At 35.2% G+C, this 25,478-nt stretch overlaps 1 protein-coding gene across 2 annotated transcripts in view; it reads right to left on the bottom strand.

The window, feature by feature from the left end:
* LOC121387076 (probable E3 ubiquitin-protein ligase HERC1) overlaps positions 1 to 25,478 on the bottom strand; it is a 130,504-nt gene that overhangs the window by 102,528 nt on the left and 2,498 nt on the right. Inside the window, exons 2-15 of one of the 2 annotated variants that reach the window (XM_041518088.1) lie at positions 22,750 to 23,707; positions 22,322 to 22,417; positions 21,016 to 21,234; positions 17,203 to 17,434; positions 16,416 to 16,495; positions 15,767 to 15,863; positions 10,957 to 11,100; positions 9,235 to 9,362; positions 7,163 to 7,307; positions 5,383 to 5,554; positions 4,122 to 4,256; positions 2,724 to 2,889; positions 1,868 to 1,993; positions 804 to 965 (exon numbers count right to left, since the gene is read on the bottom strand). In XM_041518088.1, coding sequence (XP_041374022.1) covers positions 804 to 965; positions 1,868 to 1,993; positions 2,724 to 2,889; positions 4,122 to 4,256; positions 5,383 to 5,554; positions 7,163 to 7,307; positions 9,235 to 9,362; positions 10,957 to 11,100; positions 15,767 to 15,863; positions 16,416 to 16,495; positions 17,203 to 17,434; positions 21,016 to 21,234; positions 22,322 to 22,417; positions 22,750 to 23,679 — 2,832 coding nt within the window. In that variant the 5' untranslated portion in view covers positions 23,680 to 23,707. The remainder of the gene's footprint in view (positions 1 to 803; positions 966 to 1,867; positions 1,994 to 2,723; positions 2,890 to 4,121; positions 4,257 to 5,382; positions 5,555 to 7,162; positions 7,308 to 9,234; positions 9,363 to 10,956; positions 11,101 to 15,766; positions 15,864 to 16,415; positions 16,496 to 17,202; positions 17,435 to 21,015; positions 21,235 to 22,321; positions 22,418 to 22,749; positions 23,708 to 25,478) is intronic. The other variant, XM_041518098.1, reaches the window with a different exon arrangement.

Below are 25,478 nucleotides of genomic sequence, written 5' to 3'. Positions count from 1 at the left end.
TTACTTCAACTCTGTGTTACCTATATGATGTATATGTGGTTGTGTTACCTATATTAGGTATATGTGGTTGTGTTACCCAAAATTTTTGACAAATGGAATTTGTCATCTTGAAACCCATCTCAACCGTGTCCAATTATTTTGAATATTTTCTGTTTATGCTTACAAACTTTTTTTTAATTAACAAAATATTCCACATTTAATATAAAATAGTTAACACTAAATTTCCCAAAAGTCAGAACCAAATTTGGGAAATGACCCGTCCCCCCACTGGACAGGGTTATCCAGGTTTTGCCTGGTGCTAGAAAAATCTGTCTGACCCTACAGCTAAATAAATCTGTCTGACCCGAGGGCTAGATGATTTCTACATACGTGTGATGTCATAACTCATGTTTTACAACGACTGACGTCTTAACTCATGGTTTTCAAAATTCTGTTTGCCATTTCACGTTGTATCATTGTTTTAAAAATATTTAAACAAATCAATATTTTTAACTTTATATTTATTAAGTTGTTGCATTTTTATGTCATTGCATAAGTTGGACTATAATTTTTAGCATATGATTAAACGAGTTTCATTGTTTGTAGGTGAAATGTTTACGAATCGTTCAACAATAAACAAACCGTACGTAGCTTACAAAATTAATGTTTTGTTACTGTAATTAAATGGGCAAGAAAAAGAATCGATCACCGTTGTGAGGTATAGATACGGCAATTCCAACGCTCGGGACAAAATGTTTTTGTCCCTCGGGTTGGAATTGCCTGATCTATACCTCACAATGGTGATAGATTCTATTAATACTGACTGTATGGGATGCGAGATTCCTGAGAATGGTCTTCATGAGTAGCTCGGCCAGCCAAAGTTTGTCGCCCGCCTCTTTACACGAGAGTAGACATGGCAGGCCCAGCACACCGGCTATAGCCTGGTCATCATGCAAGCTGGTCAGAATAATATCCAACTGCATCCTCTAGGGAAACACAAACAAAGTCAAACATATAGTTTTAGGATTGCTATTTTCTTTTATTATCAACACAGTTCAAGATATATAGGGAAATATAACAAAACAACACATGTATGTCATAACAATTTCATGTGACCAACGAGTGACGTCATTTTGGGAAGGCGTGTCATAACATAATACATGTAACAAGAGAGAGAGAGAGAGAGAGAGAGAGAGAGAGAGAGAGAGAGAGAGAGAGAGAGAGAGAGAGAGAGAGAGAGAGATTGAAGTTGAAGTTGAAATTGAAATTGAAATTGAAATTGAAATTGAAATTGAAATTGAAATTGAAATTGAAATTGAAATTAAAATTAAAATCAAAATCAATGTTTGGTTAAAGTGACAGACCCAAGTTTTTAAACACTACGACATATTTTTTTACTATAAGTGCCATTTTGATAATTGAGATCAGCCATTAGTTAGATTTTGTTGTTTAGAATATTCATTTCCGTACATCCAAAGTGTTTCTGGTCATCCTGGTGTTTGTAATGTCATGATATGAAATGAATTTTTTTTATAATTCTAACAACATATGTAACTCCATGAAGTACAGGTTTATTTTTAGAGGGTATTTCCCCATTTCAACGTCAAATACTCTTGTTTCACTCTATTGCAATTTTATCCAGATGTGTTACAGGTTTGTAAATTAACCAAACTTAGTGTCTATTTTTAACAGGTTGAAACTAGGTTCTGTGACTCGACTTTTGTTCAATACTTTAAATGCTAATTAAAAGTAGATACTGTCACCATCGCTGCCAAAGGATCTTCTCTATATCACGTTTGAACTCTGACATGAAACAAAAAGAAGCAAACAAACAAATAAATATAATAATTCTTTGTACGCAGTCTTGTAATGTCTATACAAGATTTACCTGCCCTTTGGTCAAGCTCTCCCAACAGCCTGGACCCTGAGGTAGAAGAGTGTGGAGCAGTTCCATTCTTTCTCTCAGTGGGGGCAGCAACAGAGGGGCTCCAATAGAAAGCGTGTCTCCTACAGCCTACAAAAGGATTAAATACATATATGTTATTATAACTATAACACTCAATGACATATTAATTATAATATATAGTTACTTTGTAATTAGCATGGGGGTGAGACTTAGCCCAGTGGTAAAGTGCTCGCTTGATGCGCGGTTGGTTTAGAATTGATTCCTGTCAGTGGGCCCATTGGGCTATTTCTTGCTCCAGCCAGTGCACCACAGCTGGTACATCAAAGGCCATGGTAAATGCTATCCTGTCTATGGGATGGTGCGTATAAAAAATGCCTTGCTGCTAATCAAAAAGAGTAGCCCATGAAGTGGCGACAGCGGGTTCCTCCCATAATATCTGTTTGGTCTTTAACCATAGGTCCGACGCCATATAACCATAAATAAAATGTGTTGAGTGTGTCGTTAAATAAATCATTTCCTTCTGAAGGCTTGTAATTAGCACATACCACAGCCTTTGATATACCAGAAATAGCCCAATGGGCCCACTGACAGGGATTGATACGAGACCGACCAGGCATCAGGCCAGTGCTTTACCACTGGGCTACGTCCGACCCCCTATTGGAGTGGTTAACAAAATTAAATACTCTCCACAAGAAAGCTTTCAAATTGAATGGCTTAATGAGTTAATAACTGATTTATAACACTTCTCCTAACACAATTCAATAAATTATTTAAAATGCTTACTTATTTCGATCCTTACCCAAGTTAAAACATGGTTTGTTTGACGTTCAATACGTACCTCATGAATAGATGCCGGGGTGGTGGTATCCATCAGTCTAAACAGAAGATTTCTTAGTGGCCGAGTTTGTTTGCCGAACACCTCACTACCCAAACCTCCAGCAACAGCCAATGAAAGGTGTGAACGCAATAGTTTCAGACACAACAACACAAACCGCTGATGTTCTCTGAAATATGTGAAAATGGAGAAAACTTGGAGTGTTTTCTTTTTTATAGATACATCACCTGTCCTCAAACTAGAGCATATTCCCCTAAGAATTGTAATCTGGTTAGAACATCCCAACAGCCAATGGGATGGCCTAAAATTCTATACATACTACGCAGGTTCGTTCCTCCACATCACTGATGGATGCCACCATTACCACTGTCAATACAAACAGCACAGGTTTTGGTCTGTTCCGGGCATCCCATGCTGGCCTTTTTCTTCCACTGTGTCACATTATTACTGGTCTATGAGGAGAAGATATGTGCATCTTCGGAATACGAAACCCACCACCTGCTGTCGAATGCTGCACTAGTTTGAGGACAGGTGATGTTGAAAAGAAATGGAAAAAACTTGGGAGTGTTTTCTCTTTTATAGATACATCCACCCGGCCTCCCCGCTTCCAGTTCTCTGTGCGATCCGCTTAGGGAAAATTAAGTTACAGTCATGTGACCGGAACAGGAAAGGGAACACAGTAAAAGAATCTTAGGTCATCCCATTGGCTGTTGGGATGTTCGAACCAGACTACTATCCTTAGGGGAATATGCACTAGTTTGAGGACAGGTGATGTTGAAAAGAAACAAACATTACCATATAAATTATGTATCTGATCAATATCCAAAAACAATACCATACATGCATCTAATTAATATCCCAAAATTTGTGATAATTTTTACACAGCATGGAAAGTTGTCCTGTCATTTATTTTTATGAATAGGCTAACAAGGACTGTGTCAAAACGTTTCAAATGTAACCAGAAGGAGATGATAAAATGACACAGAGCTAAGACTGGGGAAGCGACATTATATTAATGATGCTGCTTCTCAAAATGATGTCATCATCATAACTATATGTTTGTGATGTCCCAAAAATATTTGTTTGTTATGTCTTTGTTTCTCTTTTAAATGTCTGTGATAAAAGAACAAGTTCAAAAACTATTTCTCCACCATCTCCACCACCTCCACCACCAAAACAAATATGCTTACGGCTGCTAGCCCAAGTTTTCAGTGTAGGGCAAAAATTAATTATGAGTTATTATAAACGCTAGGATCCAGAAACACATTGGATTAACAAAAATCGATAATTGAAGCACAACATTGTGTTTGGTATCAATAAAAAGAAAGCTGTCTTATCTGAAAGCATTCTACACTGCCTAATAACCATGGTAGGTGGCTTACTAATGAAGCTAACACTCACTGCTCTGTTTGAAAAGGTGCAGGTGGAATGTCATTGTTGAAGTCATCACAATACCGCTCGAGGAAATTACACAGTAGCTTGAACGTGTGTTCCTGAAGATCTATGCAGAACGGTCTGTGCCACGCCACAACTTGTCTGAAACACAGAAGAGAGGAATGTTAACAACACCCCAGCACACTGTTCAGATACAAGCAAATGTAAATGTAATTAAGGATTGTCTGTTATTTTTTTAATATTCATTGGGGGTATGAACAAAAAACAAATCCTCCTCAAACTGTGAATTGACGAAGCCATTCTCAAATAAGTTTGCTAAATTATAATTTTTCATACCCAGATGACTGTAAAAGAAATAACAGACAATATTTATATTAAATTTAAAACATTCTTACTAATAATAACACTAAATTATTTTGTGGTTCTTAAACAATAATGCTCAGTAAGACAAAGAATCAATATCAAGCGACGCCATCAGTTATGATGTTCCCCAATGTTATTTTTTACATTCATCAAGAAATTGGAAAAAACTGGGAGTGTTTTCTCTTTTATAGATACATTATCTGTCCTCAACAAGTGCACCCCCCCCCCCCCCCCCCCCCCCAACCCAGCAAGTGATCTGGTCCATACATATTGGAGTTGAGGACAGGTAATGTTGAAAAGAAATAACAAACTTGCATTCCTACAGCTGGACCAATGGGATGACGTTATATTGTAATGAATGCAATGGAAATTTAATTATGGCAATTCAAACAGTAAAAATTACATTGAACAAAAATATCTAGATAACTTTACATGATTCTTAAAAAGTATGCAACAAATCATTTAATTGAGGATTGTCTGTTATTCCTTTTACATTCATTGGGGTATGAAGGAAAAAAAATCATCCACAAACTGTGTGAATCGGCGAAGCCATTCTCGCAGAAGTTTGCAGATGATTTTTTTTTTTTTAAATGTAAAAGAAATAACAGACAATACTTATAATTAAATTTCAACACTAAAAGGACATATTTTATTTTGAATAATTTTTTGCTTCTTAAACAGTAATGCTCAATAAGTGACGTCAAAAGATATGACGTTCCCTGATGACATTATTTTTACGTTCAATGAGAAATGAACAAACTCATGTTGCTACATGATGTTAAATTGTAATAAATGTAACAGAAATTTAATTATTCTTGCTTATGGAATAAAACAGTTTCCCAACTCATGTAGTAACACTCGTATGGCACACATGCTCATGTAATAATGTCTACATATTATATACCTGTCTAGAGGCAGAGTTGTCCAAGCCACACTGTGAGATGTGCCGGCCGATATCTGCTGAATAGCCGCACCGTCCAGGCTGAGCACTTTCCTTGGCCTCGTGATGGGACTTTGGGTGTGACCTTGGCCACACTGACCCATGCCATTGTTGCCCCAGGCATATACCTCATTGTCTAGGTACAAAATAAATAAATAAATAAAATAAGTACTATTTATAACTAAGAATAAACAACGTAAAACTTAAATTTATTTAATTTGCAATTCTCTTTCAATAATAATGAAAAGAAATTAATTAATTATAATAAATATTGTATTGACAAATAATTTATGTATATCTCAAATATAATGATGTGCTTCAATACATTACACGACTGTATTTACACTATTTTAATACACTAAATGTAAAAGTAATGTTATGCTGTTGTCTAAAGAGAATTTCAAAGTAAGATTGTCCTCCAACTGCAATCACTGTACTGTAATTATAATACAGGGGTGGGAATTGGTGAACTGTAAAAAAAGAGGAAATCTAGAGGGGTCCCTGAAATTCATGAAATCCTAGGTTAACATCTGTGCCATCTGACACATTTTGAAGGAAAGGACGATAAAAATGCGAGGAAACGCAATGTTCCATGAGAGGAAAAAGCTGATCCGAGGAGAATTCCCAACCCTGATAATGACAATATTTTAAAAAAGAAGTGGATCTGCATTAATTTAAGATATACAAAAATAGCTCACCTCAGTTTTTATTACAGGCAAGATAAATAATACAATGTAAACAACATGGAATAGACACAGAGTGGACAAGACAGGAAAGAAAAGCAGGGATCGAAATAATGGCCTGTAAAAAGCCAAAAGCCATCCATTTTTGTTAGACCTAGCAGGTGAAATAAAAATTCACCTGCTAAAATTACTGAAAAACACGAGGGAATTTTCCAAGGGTTTGACATATATATGTATGATCATCTCATCTTCTATTTAGCCGAGGCTGATCTTGTGATTCTAGTACAGGGGTGCAGTAGGGAACTCATCCACTCGCCAAATGTGAGTAAGAATTCTAATGAACGAGTTAAAAAAGGCAACTACCAGTCCGACGGGAAATCTGTCTTTTTTTACTAATTTTTTTTTTTTTTTGCATCAAATCCATGACTCCGCATCAGCCATCCCACAATTCCAAGTCATTCAAACAAATGGTTCAGAATCATGACAAAATACACAACAATACTGCGCAAGCATTACATTCTGGAAGCAGAGCTGGTGAAAGGCCAATACTGCCTAGAAATGGCTCGTTTATGTTGAAAGAAGTATGTTGCCAATATAGCTTGTTCTGTTAAATACCTGCAGAATATCATTTGAATTGTGTAAATCTATTTGACAAATGTTTAGAAAAAACCTTTGGCTTTACCAGAATATTAAAAAAAAAAAAAAATTATTAATCATATATTTCTATCATTTGAATTTAAGACAGTGTTATATTGTTAAACAATACTGTTTGATATAGGATGGCAGTCTAGTCGAAAGTCCGGCGGGCTGGTTCTGGTCAGGCAGGCTAGTGAAATATTTTTCGATTTCTAAAATACAATGTTCTAAAATATATTTCAGCGGTCCTAATTCATTACACACTGTCGCAAATCCTCTACTCATCCATATTTCTTTTGGCATACTATTAAAAAAAAAAGCAAGCCAATTTTACTTCCTATTTTAAGCTCTAAAATGGACAGAGGATGACAGAATGAACAAGAAAAAATGGAAAGAAATGTTAATTAAACGTAGTCCATCTTTACCATGTGTGAGAGCCAAGCAATGGCTGTCACCAGACGCAATGTCAACCAGACGGATATTCTGTAGCTCCTCGATCAGACGTGGACGCAAACTGATCACCTCAGAGGCACCACAGCCTAGACAGGAACCACTTCCCCATGCATAAATCTGCAACGAAATCAGTCAAAATGGTACTGCAGACATCACCAACACAATCCATAATACAGGGCTTCTAGAATTTTCATAAAATCCACTAGCCATGAGATCAGTGATTTTTAAAATTTACTAGCCACGATTAAAAATTCACTAGCCCTACTTTACTTAAAGTTAATACAATTTTACTAAATACTAGTAATAATCAAATATGTTATCTAAAGAGGAAGATAGAGCTTAAAACACTAACATTGAGGGGTTGGGTGTGGGCTGAATACGTATATTTACAAAATAGACTTAACTGCACCATTTGACCCAAAATATTTACTAGCTGTCGGGCATGACAATCGTAATTTACTAGCCCAACATTTAATATCACTAGCCATGGTAGTGGGGCTACCATAATCTAGAAGCCTTGCATAATTTATACTCACAGAAAAAATGTTCCTGTGCATGTATTGTATAAGGTATATATTTAACGGCAATGAAAAAGTTAAATTTGTTTTGTTTAACAACACCACTAGAGCACATTGATTTATTAATTATTAGCCATTGAATGTCAAACATATTGTGTCTACCTGCATGATTGCAATATGGACAGTTTACTTACCGTATATCTTCGCCTATAAGTCGAATTTTTTTCACCCAAAAATTATTTTATAACTTGGGGGGTCGACTTATAAGAGGGTACAAAAATTTCACCAAAAAATATTACTGTTTTGGGGATTATTTTACAAGTTTTATTGTTGAAGTATGCCATGTATTTATACTCAAATATGTTAATTTGACACATTTATTTTTTATAACCTATTTTTTTTGGCATTAGAACGGTTTTGGTTATGCGAAAAGGCGTACGATCTCACTCACATGCCAAGACAACAGTCCACTTAGTTAAATTAACAGTCATAACTAATAGTAAAAATGTAAACAATACTAACTACCTGTTGCCTGAGTTTATTTTGAAATCTGGTCACTGGCATTAATGGTTGTTCAAACAATGTTTTGGCGGTGATTAACTTCATGAATATTACTAAGCTTTCCCTTAAAATAGACTGATCTCTGCAGTTCACTTATCTAGAGCAATAGGGACACACATCATTTGGTACAAAAACCAGTGTACTTTCCAGAGTTATCCTCCTTACATGTATTAATATGGCGGCAAAACGTGATACTTTCAGTTTTATCGTAGTGATCTGTTGTCAGTGTTTATAAATAAAGTTGTTGTCTGTGCACAAAACCATCTGTACAGTACTATACAGTAACAGTCAAACAGCTTTCACTCTCTACTAAGGGAATATTTCGTTTTGATGCTATGTAATAATGATAGTTTGATTGGAATAGTCTGATCATATTGCGATGTACAAAACGTGAAAACCGAAGTTTGTAAAATAATTTTCTTTTGTTCAAATATTATTGTTCTCATGTGCTGAAAATAGGAAATATTTCAATATTTATAAGTAGTTTTTCATGGGTCGACTTATAAACGGGTCAATAAAAAAATAAGTTTTCAGGGCTTGAAATTAGGGACTCGACTTATAGCCGAGATCGACTTACAGGCGAAGATATACGGTACATATAGATCTCAGACTGTAATTTCTCATTGTATTTTTACATCTACTGAGAGACAGAAATAAGAAAAAAATTGATACTGTAGACCAAATGTCAGTCACTCTTAGCATCATAAAGTATGTGTATAGTATAAAGCTGTAATGTCGAATTTAATGTCAGTTAACTTGCAGTTTCCACCACTGGGTATGAAGGGTAAAATTACATGCCCTAAAATCATGGATTTTTAATGACAACATTTTTTTTTTAATTTGTCAAAGTACATGAAAAGCAATTTCGAAAGATTTGAAACCCATAACCACCTAGTAAAAGTACTTGCATGTATGATCTGTTTTGGTTTTAGTACGTAACAATAAGACAGAAAAAAGATACCTACCTGTCCAGTGGATGTTAAGGCAAGGGAAAACTGACAGCCGCAGACAACCTTTTGAATATACATCCCCACCAACGCCTCAATAATTTTTGGCTCATACTGTCGGTTCATGTCTCCATGGCCAAGCTGACCTGCAGATCAGACGAGTGGAATGAGACACATCCTCAGTAAACAGTAACAACAAACATTTAACAGTAACAACAAACATTTAACAGTAACAACAACAAACATTTAACAGTAACAGCACACATTTAACAGTAACAACAAACATTTAACAGTAACAACACACATTTAACTGTAACAACAAACATTTAACAGTAACAACAAACATTTAACAATTTAACAGTAACAACAAACATTTAACAGTAACAACAAACATTTAACAGTAACAACACACATTTCACAGTAACAACACACATTTAACAGTAACAACAAACATTTCACAGTAACAACACACATTTAACAGTAACAACACACATTTCACAGTAACAACACACATTTCACAGTAACAACAAACATTTAACAGTAGCAACACACATTTAACAGTAACAACACACATTTCACAGTAACAACAAACATTTCACAGTAACAACACACATTTCACAGTAGCAACAAACATTTAACAGTAGCAACACACATTTAACAGTAACAACACACATTTCACAGTAACAACACACATTTCACAGTAACAACAAACATTTAACAGTAGCAACACACATTTAACAGTAACACACATTTCACAGTAACAACACACATTTCACAGTAACAACACACATTTCACAGTAACAACAAACATTTAACAGTAGCAACACACATTTAACAGTAGCAACACACATTTAACAGTAACAACACACATTTCACAGTAACAACACACATTTCACAGTAACAACACACATTTCACAGTAACAACAAACATTTAACAGTAGCAACACACATTTAACAGTAACAACACACATTTCACAGTAACAACACACATTTCACAGTAACAACACACATTTAACAGTAGCAACACACATTTAACAGTAACAACACACATTTCACAGTAACAACAAACATTTCACAGTAACAACACACATTTCACAGTAACAACAAACATTTAACAGTAGCAACACACATTTAACAGTAACAACACACATTTAACAGTAACAACACACATTTAACACACATTTCACAGTAACAACAAACATTTAACAGTAACAACACACATTTCACAGTAACAACACACATTTAACAGACCCAGGGCTAGCTCTGCCACTTGCCAAATTCACAAAAATTGCGAATTTCAGGAACAATTGGCAAATTTTATTTTGATTTAGTGAAAAAATTGCATGTAACAATTGGTATTCTGTTAAAAAATAACAGTGGATTTTGCATATTTAAAGTTAATTTGGTGAATTGTTTTGCTAACCCAGAACTAGCCCTGAGACCAAACACAAGCATTTTATTATAATTATGTTTTTTTGTGTGTTAATATTAAAAGAAAATCTATTTCCTGCTTTTTAAGGACATTCTTTTTCAAACACTGCATGGGATATTGATAATATGCAATTTCCCATAGATATGACAGCACATACCGCAGCATTTGATTTGATGTACCAGTCATAAAATTATGATTGGGAAGGTGAGGGATATTGATGCTGTAACCCATGGCACCTTAGGGGAGTGCTCTACCACTGAACTACGTTCTGCCCTCTGGTATCCATTTTAATATAAAACATTACGAACCATTTTCGCCACCTCCGAATGACCACACAGTTCGACCATCCTGTGAAACGACCAGTGTGTGGGAACTGCCACAGGCCACCTGACCGACTCCGCTGATCTGTTTGACGTGCTTCGGCAGGTTACGGCTCGAACTGTCTCCGTGACCTAGGCAATTTAATAAGGAGAGGTTCAGTCATTTCATTCCTTAGAATGTAGAAAAGTACATAATCAATTTTTTTTTTTTTTAAAACAGCAAATAGAGTTACTAAGTATACTGCCAATTAACAAAATTATTTAATCAATGTAGAAATACAAATAATATACAAACTTTTTTAAAAATTCAATTAGATATACATGTACTTCTCATGTTATATTTAAATTAGGCAATTGTTAACTTTTGACAAAAATATAGACTGACTACTAAATTCAGAACATCTGGTTAACATGCCTTCCTACTCATTAAAATGGCTATTTTCTAAACAAAACTTTGAATAAAAAGTTTTAAAAGAAACAATCCCTACTTAAGAAAACATACATTCACCATAAGCCACAATAAGCCTGTAATACTCACTATTGCTCATAAGTGTTGCAAAACGAACACAGTAAAAACATCACGTTTAGATTAGATGCTGTTTATAAAATAATGACAGCTCTTGAAACTGGTGACGGAAATTAGCAGTGCTGCCATAATGTACTGTTTGATAACTGATCTGCGACGATGGTTTTACCACTGTGGGGTATTTACTTTGTTATTATCTGTATTAAACTGCCGTCCTCAGATGATGTGAATTTCAAGGGCTGCATGACAAAGCAATATGTGCATGTGTATACATAACAAGTGAAGAGAAAACATCTATGTGAAAATATTATAGGATCTGGATATCCTTGGCACAGCAGACAATTCTAGCCTTTGGCTGTTAGAAAATTTGGATCAGGTTTATGGGGGGGGGGGGGGGGAGGGCAACTGAAGTAAGAGGTCAGGTTAATATTTGGGAAACAAACCCATTTCTCAACATCACTTACAATCTTTGACCATAATGGTAACTCATTTATCAAATGTGTTGTGTTCTGTTGTTACACATAGTAATTCATACAAGAACAATTTAAATAACAAAAACAAATCATACACAGACAAAACTACATATATGTGGTTTTCTGATTTTTGTATTCCTGCGGCATCGGGGTTTCCTGCAGGAAATACACTCGTGGAATACAGAAATCAGAAAACCACATATATGTAGTTTTGTATTTATTACATACCCTAAATTGGATTTTTTTTCTCCAAATAATAATTAAAAAATTGTAACACTGCTCGCTAATGACTGGGATTTCTAAATTTACACAACTAGGTCAGCTGTGCTACTACGCGGACCGAAGAACCACCAATTATTACACATAGGAATATAGTTCTATTTAAACAATAAACAGAAATAAGAAAGAATGAGTGAAAAGTTACCTATAATTTTAATGATATTGTTTGAAATGCCTTTTAAAGACAATGTAATAGCTAAAATTCACGAACAATATATTTAATTTGCTCGTAATACATCAGAAAACCTTCAGCGTGCCAGTTTTATCAACGAAGAAAAATGTCAAGAATTGTTCACTCAGTGTCTGAGTCGTCATCGGTGTGTTTTCTTTTATTTATGTTCATGGAATTATTCGTTCCTGAAAAGTTTAAGTTTATATTAAATGTGCCTCCATAAATCGCTCCACTGAATAATCTGGTTGACAGTTCATTCAAGTTTTCTACGTGAGGAGACGATGCATGCGACGGCATTGTTGCTAAAGTCACTTTTCGCACCCTTGTTTTGCCTTCGTACACAATAAATATAGCATATCTTACCGTAATTTCACTAGAAATCCATATTTCGTAAAAGGTACAATTTTTTAATCACAAGATTTTGTTCAAACACATCCAGGTGCATTAGTAATGTTAAAAAAAAAAAAATTCAATAGCAATTTTACATTGGAATTTTTCCAAAAAGGAAACGTCGTGTACCCAGTTTATGGTTATTGTAAAGAGATGCAAAGTGATGTCATTGGAATACTGACGTCATTTAAATTTAGCTGTATTATTACAATGCTGCGCCACATTAAAATAAAAACTAGTCTACTAACCTTGTTCTATAACAAGCAGACAACACTGTTTACAGGTTGGTACTTTTTTTTTTCTTCATAATTCTGGACAAAATATTAATTTGAAGTTTTGAAAGATGAACGAAATAAAAGGTACCTTTTGTCAAAGATATCATATCACAAAATTACGGTTGGAGATGTTTTATTTATTGAATAAGAATAAGAATTGTGTACGAAGCCAAAACAAGGGTCCAAAAAGTGACTGTCGTCAACCTTAACTATCGTGGATTAAAAGCTCGTTGGTTAGTAGTGTTCCCGTCTCAAGTTTTGATATCGCACTCATTAAATTGTAAATATTTGTCACCGTTTTCGTCTGTTTTCAGTTCAAATTTTCCAAAAAATAGCATTTTAAACAAATCAAGCACAAACTTTGTTTACATATCGCGAAGGGCATTCCCGGTAACCATGTGCTATAAATAGTAGCATTGAATACAGTATAGTTCCGGCAGTTGAGTTGAATACGGAAAAGTGTATTTCATTTTTGTATTCAGGGCTGTATTTATATAGTAAGATTTAATGGGTATGTAATAAATATATGTATATTGTTATACAAACCAGAGAACATTTTGTTTTCAAAATCTTGATTAGCGATATTTCTAGTCAATTGAAAATTTAATTAGCAACTACTGTTTACTTGAGTAGCGATCTCTAAAACTTGCATAGTGAATCGTGACATGATACTGAACAAAATGTTCTCTTCAAACACGACAAAGTGACTAGTCATTAGCAATCATAATGCTGGTATGTCAGATCAACATGTATGTTCATCTGCATGATTATTTCAAGCTTAATGTCCAAATATAAACACATGCGATTACAAAAACATCTCAATAATAATACATGCATGCATGCATGCACAGATTTCTGAATGATTTTAATTATTAACGTTTGTGTTAGTAACGAAATGTAAAGTTAGTTAGTTACCTGCAAGCAAATCCAATTATCATTTAGTACAATATTATAAACAGTCTTTTTTTACGATTACGTTTATTTTAAAAACTCAAATGCATAGATCTACTATGTACTGCATCATAAAATTACTGCATGTGAACCCCAATAACTTTACAAAGGACTACATCTTCAACTGGTCAATTGTATATATGCATGTATTTGATAGAAGAGTTAAGTGGTGTATTTTAATAAATAAAAATTTAAAAAAACATACAAAAATTAATTTATTTTAATTTGTTTTTATTTGATATGGAGCAACTTAATATCACATGAATGATACATAACCAGGGCTAGCTCTGGCTGATAAGAAAATTTCGCCAAATTATCTCAAAAATGCAAAACCTATAGCTATTTTCCAACAAAATAACAATTATTACACAAATTGTTTTCACCAAATTAAAATAAAATTTGCCAATTATTCCTAAAATTCGCAACTGGCAAATTTAGTGAGTGGCAGAGCTAGCCTTGCATAACCTGAATTTTTAATGTGCATAAATCCCATTTGAAAAAAACTGTACATAACATTTAGTAAACTTTTAACAATCATCATAATTATGTCTCCATCTAATTTAGGGGCAGGACGTAGCCCAGTGGTAAAGCGCTCGCTAAATGTGCAGTCGGTCTGGGATCGATCCCCGGCGGTGGGCACATTGGACTACTTCTCGCTCCAGCCAGTGCACCACGACTGGCATATCAAAGGCCGTGGTATGTACTACCCTGTCTGTGGGATGGTGAATATAAAAGATCCCATGCTGCTAATTGAAAACAGTAGCACATGAAGTGGCGACAGTGGGTTTCTTCTCTCAATATCTGTGTGGTCCTTAACCATATATCTGATGCCATATAACCGTAAATAAAATGTGCTGGGTGTGTTGTTAACCTTCTGGGTACTGCAGGCGAGATATCTCGCCCGACGTCACGTCAGTCGACATACTGTACACTGTATACAGTGCATTCCCCAATTCATATTTCCCGCCGTTTTGCACACGACACTCACCGGAAACGGAAATATAATAAAAGAAAAAAGATTTTGTTTAAAAATGGTGGCTTTTGTTTTGATTTTTTCAATTGAAAATACCTTGAAATTTTTAGCTCAAAAAGTGATTTTCGGCAATTATTTTCGCTTGACAACAATGCCGACATGTCAAGGTTATTTTCAGGGATCGATAGCTGATTGTGACAGCTAATTTAATAATAATCGATTTACCAACAACGAAAATGACCAAATATTGCAACATGAATCGTAGTTCGGGTTTAAAAAGATATCTGGTCAGAAAACCAGTTATCGGGAATAATGGACATAAATACTTGACAGCTGGCCACAAATGCCCGTAAGTAAACACAACTTTTTAGATTTTTTGCCTAATTTTAAACACCATTAGCTGATCTAAAAATAATAAAAATTACCCAAAAAAAACACGAAAATAATACTTACCGATTCATATATGAACTTTATTTCATGTATTTATAAAACATTTAAGTGAATATATGTGAGTAAAAATTATAAACTTGTACCCACTCAACGTGGTTTTTGTTAAAAATTAATCCAGTAGTCTAAAGGTTAAATAAAACATTTCCTTCCATTTAATTTATTTTTTAAAACTCTCAAGCTCTGCGAGATAGGTAGAAGAAAGATAAGAACAAGTTTTGCTCAAGCAGGTATCAATATGGTAATACAAACCATGGTTAGGAAATTGTGAAAAGAATTGGCACAGCAGTCGAAGTGATTACTGATAAATACCTAGACGACCATATTCACCTTCCCCCCATGAATACAACTCGCCATCTTCCGTGACAGCCGCACTGTGTCTGTAGCCAGCGGAGATGCACTTTACAACCTGCAAAAATACAGCACATGGAAACTGTTAATGTACTAGTATGTGGTGTGGGCATAGCATGTTGTAAGTCATGTATAGTTCACAACAAAACACTGCGTTCGAGTATGATGTCCAATTAGTAACATGAATTTGTTTTAATTTTTTTTTTTATAAACAATATTTATTCATTTAAAATAAATGAAATGGATCGGCAAACAGGCTGTAGGCCTATGTAAATGCCTCTCCACATGAAAATAAGACCTGGCATGTCACTGTTCTCATTCCACGACTGGTATATCAAAGGCTGTGGTATGTGCTATCCTGTCTGTGGTATGATGCATATAAAAGATCCCTTGCTGCATTAGGAACAAATGTAGTGGGATTCTTCTGAAGACTACGAGTCAGATTAACCAAATGTTTGACATCCAATAGACAATGATTAATTAATAAATGTGCTCTAGTGGTGTTGTTAAACAAAACCAACTCTTTTTTTCTACATTGAGCTCCAATTCCATGTATACATTAATTATTTTCAGTTAAAAAAGAAAAAGTCAATGAATGACTAGCAGATACCTTGCTGGTGAGAGGTCCGATGATAATTTTTGGACTCTTCTGTGTGAGGTTACTGCCATGTCCAAGTTTCCCGTAGTCTCCTGTGAAACAAAAGACAATTACAATTTATTTTTTTAATAAATCAAATTGAGAAAAAAATGACTGCCAAACAAAAGAAAATACATGTCTGTTTAATAACACCCAAGCATTATTTAAATTAAGGCTGTTAGTATTTTTCCAAAAACAGGACATCACATACCATGGACTTTCATATATTAGTCATTGGGTAGGGGGGTGAGATCTAGTTCAGGTGGCAGAGCACTCGCCTGACATGCTTGAGTCGAAGGATGTTTCATATAGCATTGATTTTTATATACTAAAAACACCTGGTCCACCAGAAAAACTTGAAGATTTTTCTAAATTTGTATTAAAAGTAAAATGTTGCATGTGAATTTTTTTTTTTTTAAAGTACTACAAAAGGAATAAATGTCAATGCTAAAAAAGTACTGGTAACACCTTAATTGGCTCCCCACAATCTAAGTTAGCAAAGAAATTAATTACTCCATTCAAATGCTTTCATTGTTAGGTCTGACACTATAAGTAATGTGTACATTAACAGTTAAAAATCGTTTACACTGCCTAATAATTAGGGTTAGTGTCTTTATAAAAAATATCCTGTTAAAATCTTTGTGGTCCGTAACAAACAGAATGGCCAGAAACTGTGCATATATACAGACATTGATATTCTAAGCAAGTTAATGTCCATCTAATGAAGACAGCCACTTATATACAAAATTAAACGACGTACCATCTCCCCAACTGAATATCTCTCCTTCTGTCGACAGTGCTAGTGTATGCCCATCTGAGCCTTTAGACGAGGAGATTTTCTTCATTTTATGGTTTGGGTCAAAGACAATTTTCTTTGGCAGAGCCTGATTGTTTGAGTCGCCAAGCCCAAGTCGGCCATAGCTTCCCTTGCCACATGCACTCACCGAGCCGTCAGTGTGAATGATGAATGTGCAAAACTGGCCAGCCTCGATCTGTAAAATACAGCAATAATTATAATTCTATAAAACCAAGAAAAGTTAAAGTTTATTTTGTTTAACAACATCACTAGAGCACGAAGATTTTTAATCATTGGTTATTGGATGTCAAACATTTGGTAATTCTGACATATAATCTTAAAGAGGGAACCCGCTACAACTTTCCATTAGTAGCAAGGGACCTTTTATATGCACCATCCCACAGACAGAATAGCACATACCATGGCCTTTGATATACCAGTCGTGGTGCACTGACTATTCTTCAGGAGTGCATAAAGCAGAAACGTCCTGAGAATGATAATTTTCATCACCAAGTTTAAAAACCACCAGTGCAGCATATCACCTCTTTTTCTGACATACTGCACACATAAGCTTTTGTTTTCCACTGAATCCACAATTTCACAAGTCATACTTTTGAACTATCTGAACGGTGACAAAATAAGTACCAAATCATTTCTCTTCTAAGTACGTGTAGCTTCAACCATTGGGACCATTTGCTGTCATACTACAAACTCCAGATTACATCCGTCTGGTAGGTACTGGGTTCACATCCCAGTAAGTTTTTCCACAAGGCAATCATACCAATTGATTGCATATCTAAATCTACCTATTAATATAAGGTTGGGTTGGGTTTTTTATAATTCATTGCCATACGTACATGTACCGTATATCTTCGCCTGTAAGTCGATCTCGGCTATAAGTCGAGTCCCTAATTTCAAGCCCTGAAAACGTATTTTTTTATTGACCCGTTTATAAGTCGACCCATGAAAAACTACTTATAAATATTGAAATATTTCCTATTTTCAGCACATGAGAACAATAATATCTTGAACAAAAGAAAATTATTTTACAAACTTCGGTTTTCACGTTTTGTACATCGCAATATGATCAGACTATTCCAATCAAACTATCATTATTACATAGCATCAAAACGAAATATTCCCTTAGTAGAGAGTGAAAGCTGTTTGACTGTTACTGTATAGTACTGTACAGATGGTTTTGTGCACAGACAACAACTTTATTTATAAACACTGACAACAGATCACTACGATAAAACTGAAAGTATCACGTTTTGCCGCCATATTAATACATGTAAGGAGGATAACTCTGGAAAGTACACTGGTTTTTGTACCAAATGATGTGTGTCCCTATTGCTCTAGATAAGTGAACTGCAGAGATCAGTCTATTTTAAGGGAAAGCTTAGTAATATTCATGAAGTTAATCACCGCCAAAACATTGTTTGAACAACCATTAATGCCAGTGACCAGATTTCAAAATAAACTCAGGCAACAGGTAGTTAGTATTGTTTACATTTTTACTATTAGTTATGACTGTTAATTTAACTAAGTGGACTGTTGTCTTGGCATTAGCCCGAGTACTCTGACTGTAAGAGAGCTAGACGGACATTTGGACATAAACACGCTCTCATTACAGTCAGAGACCAACCTATGTCTTTTTTTGGCAATTCCTGACTACCAAACGGTAGGCAACGAGTCCCGCTCTAATACCACAACAATCCTATGTTTGACGTCAAATACCTTTACATCAATCATTTTCGAGTTGAGTGATACAAAAAAATCCACATATTAATCACTAATACACATACTACAGAAAGAAACCCGACAGCACCCACATTCAGCTACGCTTCGTGACACTCCGTCGCAACAATTACAAAGCTCGGCGATCTATTTCGAGACTGGGCGATTCCGCCTTGTGCAGCAGTTACAGGGGTCGTCTCATAAGAGGACACAGTACGTAGCACATACTTTTGCCGTATCCTGTTGATAACACCCCAAATGTATCCTTCAAATTCAAAATGGAATCAATAATGTGTAATTGTTTTGGTTTAATGACGTAATGAAATCCAAATTCATCCAAAACGGCATTAGCCAACTCTTCCATGTTGTAACTTCGCTTGATATGAGACGGCCCCTGTAACTGCTGCACAAGGCGGAATCGCCCAGTGCGCGATCACGTGGTCTACGTCTCGAAATAGATCGTCGAGCTTTGCAATTGTTGCGACGGAGTGTCACGAAGCGTAGCTGAATGTGGGTGCTGTCAGGTTTCTTTCTGTAGTAAGTGTATTAGTGATTAATATGTGGATTTTTTTGTATCACTTAACTCGAAAGTGAGTGATGTAAAGGTATTTGACGTCAAACATAGGATTGTTGTGGTATTAGAGCGGGACTCGTTGCCTACCGTTTGGTAGTCAGGAATTGCCAAAAAAAGACATAGGTTGGTCTCTGACTGTAATGAGAGCGTGTTTATGTCCAAATGTCCGTCTAGCTCTCTTACAGTCAGAGTACTCGGGCTATCTTGGCATGTGAGTGAGATCGTACGCCTTTTCGCATAACCAAAACCGTTCTAATGCCAAAAAAAATAGGTTATAAAAAATAAATGTGTCAAATTAACATATTTGAGTATAAATACATGGCATACTTCAACAATAAAACTTGTAAAATAATCCCCAAAACAGTAATATTTTTTGGTGAAATTTTTTTACCCTCTTATAAGTCGACCCCCCAAGTTATAAAATAATTTTTGGGTGAAAAAAATTCGACTTATAGGCGAAGATATACGGTACCATATAGAGCAAGTCATTTATCAAACATTCATAATTACCGATTTGTGCAGGTAATAATTGATTAATCCTCGTTATTATGCTTAGTATACATAAAAAAACATATATATATATATATATATATATATATATATATATATATATATATAGAGGATATGATATTTTACATATTAAAAAACACGAGTAGCGAATTCTATTTATCCTATAACACTTCTAAAATAACATTTTAATTAATTGTTTAGTAAATCACAGTACTAAAGTCGCCACCATCGATAATATGACGTCATCATGATTAGCACAGATTAGTTTGACGTCACGCATTTTAAACAAATCTTTGAAAACGTTACGCTCAGGTACACGGGTTTTGTTGGCTTGTAAGCAAATGACCCATCTATGGCAACACATAACCTAGAGACCTTGCAAATTTGCATACCATTATTAACCGGGTTAATAAAGTAAATTATCGCATGGGTTTATGACATGGATATCATGGGTAAGTTATAGGATAAATATATATATCAGCTCTCATAAAGATCATATGAATGTAGTGTTTGGATATCTTAGGTACACTGCCTATAATTCAATCTAGGGGTAGGATGTAGCCTTGCAGTGGTAAAGCGCTATCTAGATGCACGGTCAGTATGGGATTGATCCCCATCGGTGGACCCATTGGGCTATTTCTCATTCCAGCCAGTGCACCATGACTGATATATAAACGGCTGTGGTATGTGCTATCCTGTCTGTGGGATGGTATTTATAAACGATTTTCATGTTTTAGACACATTCAAGGGCTTTTCATTATGATAACTCAAATTCAAGGACTTTTCAAATCTGTATGAACCCTGTACTGATGATTGGAAACTCAATCTCCAGGAGTCTTAATTTCTCTAAATCAGAAGATAAATTCTTCTAACAATTTGAACCATCTTTTTTCAAAGCCTGTCTTAGATTCTGAAGTAATGTTTATAAATAAATTCCACAGTATGCAACACAGTACCTGCTGACACTCTGGAAATGATGAGGCCTGTTTGGGGATGACAATTTTCTCCACAGAGCCTTCAGCGAGCTGGTGACTGCTGTTACTACCCCAGGTATACATGTCGCAGGGTATGATCGCCGTCAAGACGGGCTGGTGACTCGTGTTGATAATAGGATTGTTCTTATTCTCATCTGGACCAGAACAGCTGTTGGCATATTCTTCAGCCAGAGCTTGGAGCTAGAAGTATCAAAACACAAAAATGAATTGGTTAAGCGGCGTTCTCATTATGTGATTAATTAGTCATGTTGACTAGTCACATATGATTGAACTGTACTGTTAAAACACCTAAATCGAAAACTAGTTGTGTTGGAGTCGTACCAATTAGAAAATGTCCTATTTCTCACAACAAATCATCACCGTTGTGTATCAAAATCATATACATTGTATGTTGGAGATCGTTTCTGAGATGTCATGACCCAGTTTAGCTTTATTGTAAGGAGATGTAAAGTTATGTCAATGGAATACTGACGTCATTCAAATTAAAAATTAGCTGTATTATTACAATGCTTCGCCACATTAAAATGCTCGCTTTTCATCAATTTAATTTTCCAAGTGGTTGGTAAATGATTTGAGTGCTCTGCTCTATTTTTAAAGGAAAACAGATCTGTTAGTACAGTAGTGATTTGGTTATGATGTGGTATGTGTGCTTAAAGCCAAGTATCCATCCGCCATGACTCAGTTAGGCTATGTTCTGTAACAACATAATTTAGTTCATTATATTATTTACATTTTCATTGTTTCGAGGTATGTAAAAATAGAATACTACATTCGTGTCTCTTTGATACCATTTATCTTACAACTCGTTTTTAAACAACTTGTAAGATAAATGGTATCAAACGGAAACTCATATATTATTCTCCATATACAGGTATACAGGTTGTTCCATCAAAAAAATGCTTTCTTTTACAATGGACATACAATGTAACCATATAGCATTTTTTAATCTGAAAACCTGTATTTCTCTCTATTTGATGATACAGGCATTAAATAGACAATAACACCCACAAACCTAAAAAAATTATATGGTAATCCACTAAATAATACATATAACAAGTAACCACATCAATAAGAAATGAAAACAATACTTGACAAAATATCCTGAAAGTTTTGCAAGGGTTGCTGTGACATTTTCACCAAAGAACAAGGAGAGGACCCGCTTCAGGTGACACAAAAGACCAAAATTCTTGGAAAATTGTAATGTTTTTCATCTGTAAATGTGTAATCAGTGTATTCTTCATGACATCCGATACAGTATTTATCTTACCTCCTCCAGCAAGTGAAGACCAGCTTCATACATGGGGAAAAGATCATCATCTGTCATTGTTGGCTTGTTCTTTTTGGCAAAACGACATGGTCCTCCCTGAAAAAATAAATTTAATACTTGTAGAATCCATGTGCAACATGTAACAATACTTCAAGTAACTAAATGTTTATGTATACCTTTTTTATGGTACACATAAAATTAATTATAAACTACTACAAACACAAAGGCAAACAAACACATTGGAAACTTTATAATTTAACCAAGTGGTTGCAAATAATGTGTACCTGTGTAACTTACTGGGGAAAAAAAAAGGAAGCTATAATAACCGATGAAATCCTTTAATAACTAGGGTTAGTACTATATTAATTTTATGTGTCAAATTTGTTTTTTAATAATACTCATTTCTTCAAATATGTCTCCATACTTACTGCCGACTTCATCATAGCCTGTAAGACATTGTCAAAAAAGCTCCACCGAAGCATGCCCTGACCAGCCTGGTTGCCACGTTTCTGTTCCAGCTGAGCTGTGGTCGACACATCAAGAGACAACTTAATCCACTCCAATAAATAACGAAGAGATCCTCGCTGGGTTGCTAGGGAGATCATCAAATCAGAGGCCAGCTGCTGTCCTAATATGTCTGCACCACTCGACGGGTTTGCTGCCGCACATAGAAATTTTGTTATTTCATTCAGCGAGTCCACTCCCAAAGCAGTCATCTTTGTTTCATTGGCAAGAGAAAGAGGTGGTAGTGACAACACAACTCCGATAGCCGTACGGAATACATCATTACACAGTGAAAGATGGCCACATTTCTCCGCCAAGGTCCAGTTCTGACGCAGAAGAGAAAACAGCAGACTTAGGCCTGTTTTGACCCCCAGTTCGACCAGTGCCTCGTTACCTGTCGGCATCTGATATGAAACAATTGGTGTGGCGTCTCTGCACTCCAGTTCATTTTCTTCATTGTTCAGATGATCGAGTCTGACATTGTATTTTTCATGATACTTGGTGGAAACTGCGTGGTATATTCTCTGGAGGACAATCAAGCGTTTTTGAAGTCTGGCAGCAAACGGTGTCCTCGTATAGACAATATCAGCCAGTGCTAGCTGACTAGACAGAAGCAAGTTCAGCAGGTGCTCTTGTTCGTTAACTGAGTAGGTCTCCTGTTCGAAGTCTGCAATTACCGGGCCACGGAGATGAACAGCATTCTGGGAAACTTGCAGAACCTCTCTGTTGGACACCAGGCTTTCAAACAACAGATTCAGTGTCTGTGGGTTTATAACAGTCTCACAATCCTTTGGCATCCACAGAGAGTTGAAGTGTTCAATCCACTTCAACCTCATGTGCTGCTTGGTAGCCATAGTGTGCCGTTTTAGTTATTTCTTCATTCTGAAATAATGTACATTGATCAATATTTAATATATTTTCCTAATATTTAATTTGGTTACAGTACTTAACCATTATAAGTTAACGTGTATATATATATTTATCTCGCCTTCATGTAAAATTCTTTAATCTCATTGGTTGTTTGCCGTTGGACAAATCCCTTATACCCCTGTGGGCGGAGCCAAATTCTCTTATACCCCGTCTGTAATTTCCAAGTTTCCAGCCACCCCAGTTAATGCTAAAGCAATAATTTTTTTACTACATACATTTCTGATAAAAAAAACAAAAAACATTTTTATTATTAATATCTATTTGAGACAATTTCGTATTACAAACATTTGAAGTTAAAAACTTGTTTATCGATGGAACTATTTTTCGTCACTGGCAAGTGGTTTCATTCGCATCTGCGTGGTACGGCTCCGTTACTAAATTGTTAACAATTATTGTCTGGCGTTATTTTGATTATTTGGCTATATGGTTTAACATGTCGGCAAGATAAATTTGTTGTAGAAGCATCTCTCGGGGTATATGGCTTTTTATGTACCCTCTGTGTGTTCTTTTACCCCTCGTGATGCTTCTACAACTTATAGTATAATTTCTACAGGTATCTCAGTGTTATATATTTTCTCTTTTAACTTTTGAATTGATTTTAAATAAAATATGTGGACTTTCTCAGATTTCTGTCTACATCACTTTGGCACTGTCATCTAACCCAAAGTTGTTGCTTTTTTCTTACACTTAGATGTGTATGCAGGGATTCAAACCCAACAATCTCTGTTGGAACTGATTGTTTAGCAGTTTTGAGGTTAAGGTCGACGACAGTCACTTTTCACACCCTTGTTTTGGCTTTGTCCACAATTTAAATAATATATTATATATAGCATATCTCACCGTAATATCTCTTTGAATATAAATTTCGTAAATGGTACAATTTTTTTATTACAAAATTTTCTTCAAACACATCCAGGTGCATTAATAATGTTCAAAAAAAAAAAAATTCTAGTGTTTTGAAAACAGAAACGTCATGTACCCAGTTTAGTGCTATTGTAAGGCGATGTAAAGTGATGTCATTCAAATTCAAAATTAGCTGTTTTATTACAATGCTTAGCCACATTAAAATGAAAAGTGGTCTACTAACCTTGACCCCTGTCAAAATTCTATAACCAGCAGACCACGCTGTTTACAGGTCTGTGTTTTTATTTTTTATAATTCTGGACAAAATATTAAGTTTAAATTTTAAAAGATGAAAGAAATAAAAAGTACCTTTTGTCAAATATATTATATTAAAAAACTACTATTGGACATGTTATATTTATTGTGTACAAAGTCAAAACAAGGGTACGAAAAGTGACTGTCGTTGACCGTAGGTGTTTGCCCATTTTGAACCAAATGCTGATTAAACAACAGACTTGGAGATGTATAATAGATCTAAAGTCTGTTTAATTTCATTCAATTTACAAATATTTCGTAAATTTCTGTAATAACCTAGAGCCTTTGATATAGAGGGGTACGGGTCGAACTCTTTCCCCTGAGTTATAAGCCCTTAGTATCTCAGGACAAACATGGCATCCACTTGATATGGTCACAAGTTTAAATAAAAAGAAATATCTTTGGTACTCTTAAATTTGTTTTAGATATATCTATAATCTGAATCGTAGTCATAACGGCCCCAGTACAAAACGGCCCTAACAATAATTGATCAAAACGGCCCTAAAAAAGTCAAAACGGCCAAAGTGGTAAAAGTCAGAACAGCCCTTAAGAAAAGTCAAAACGG

Source organism: Gigantopelta aegis, chromosome 2, assembly GCF_016097555.1.
Source record: "Gigantopelta aegis isolate Gae_Host chromosome 2, Gae_host_genome, whole genome shotgun sequence".
NCBI classification, from domain to species: Eukaryota; Metazoa; Mollusca; class Gastropoda; order Neomphalida; family Peltospiridae; genus Gigantopelta; species Gigantopelta aegis.
Note: the sequence above shows the minus strand (reverse complement) of the source record. Positions and strands in the feature narration are given on the sequence as shown.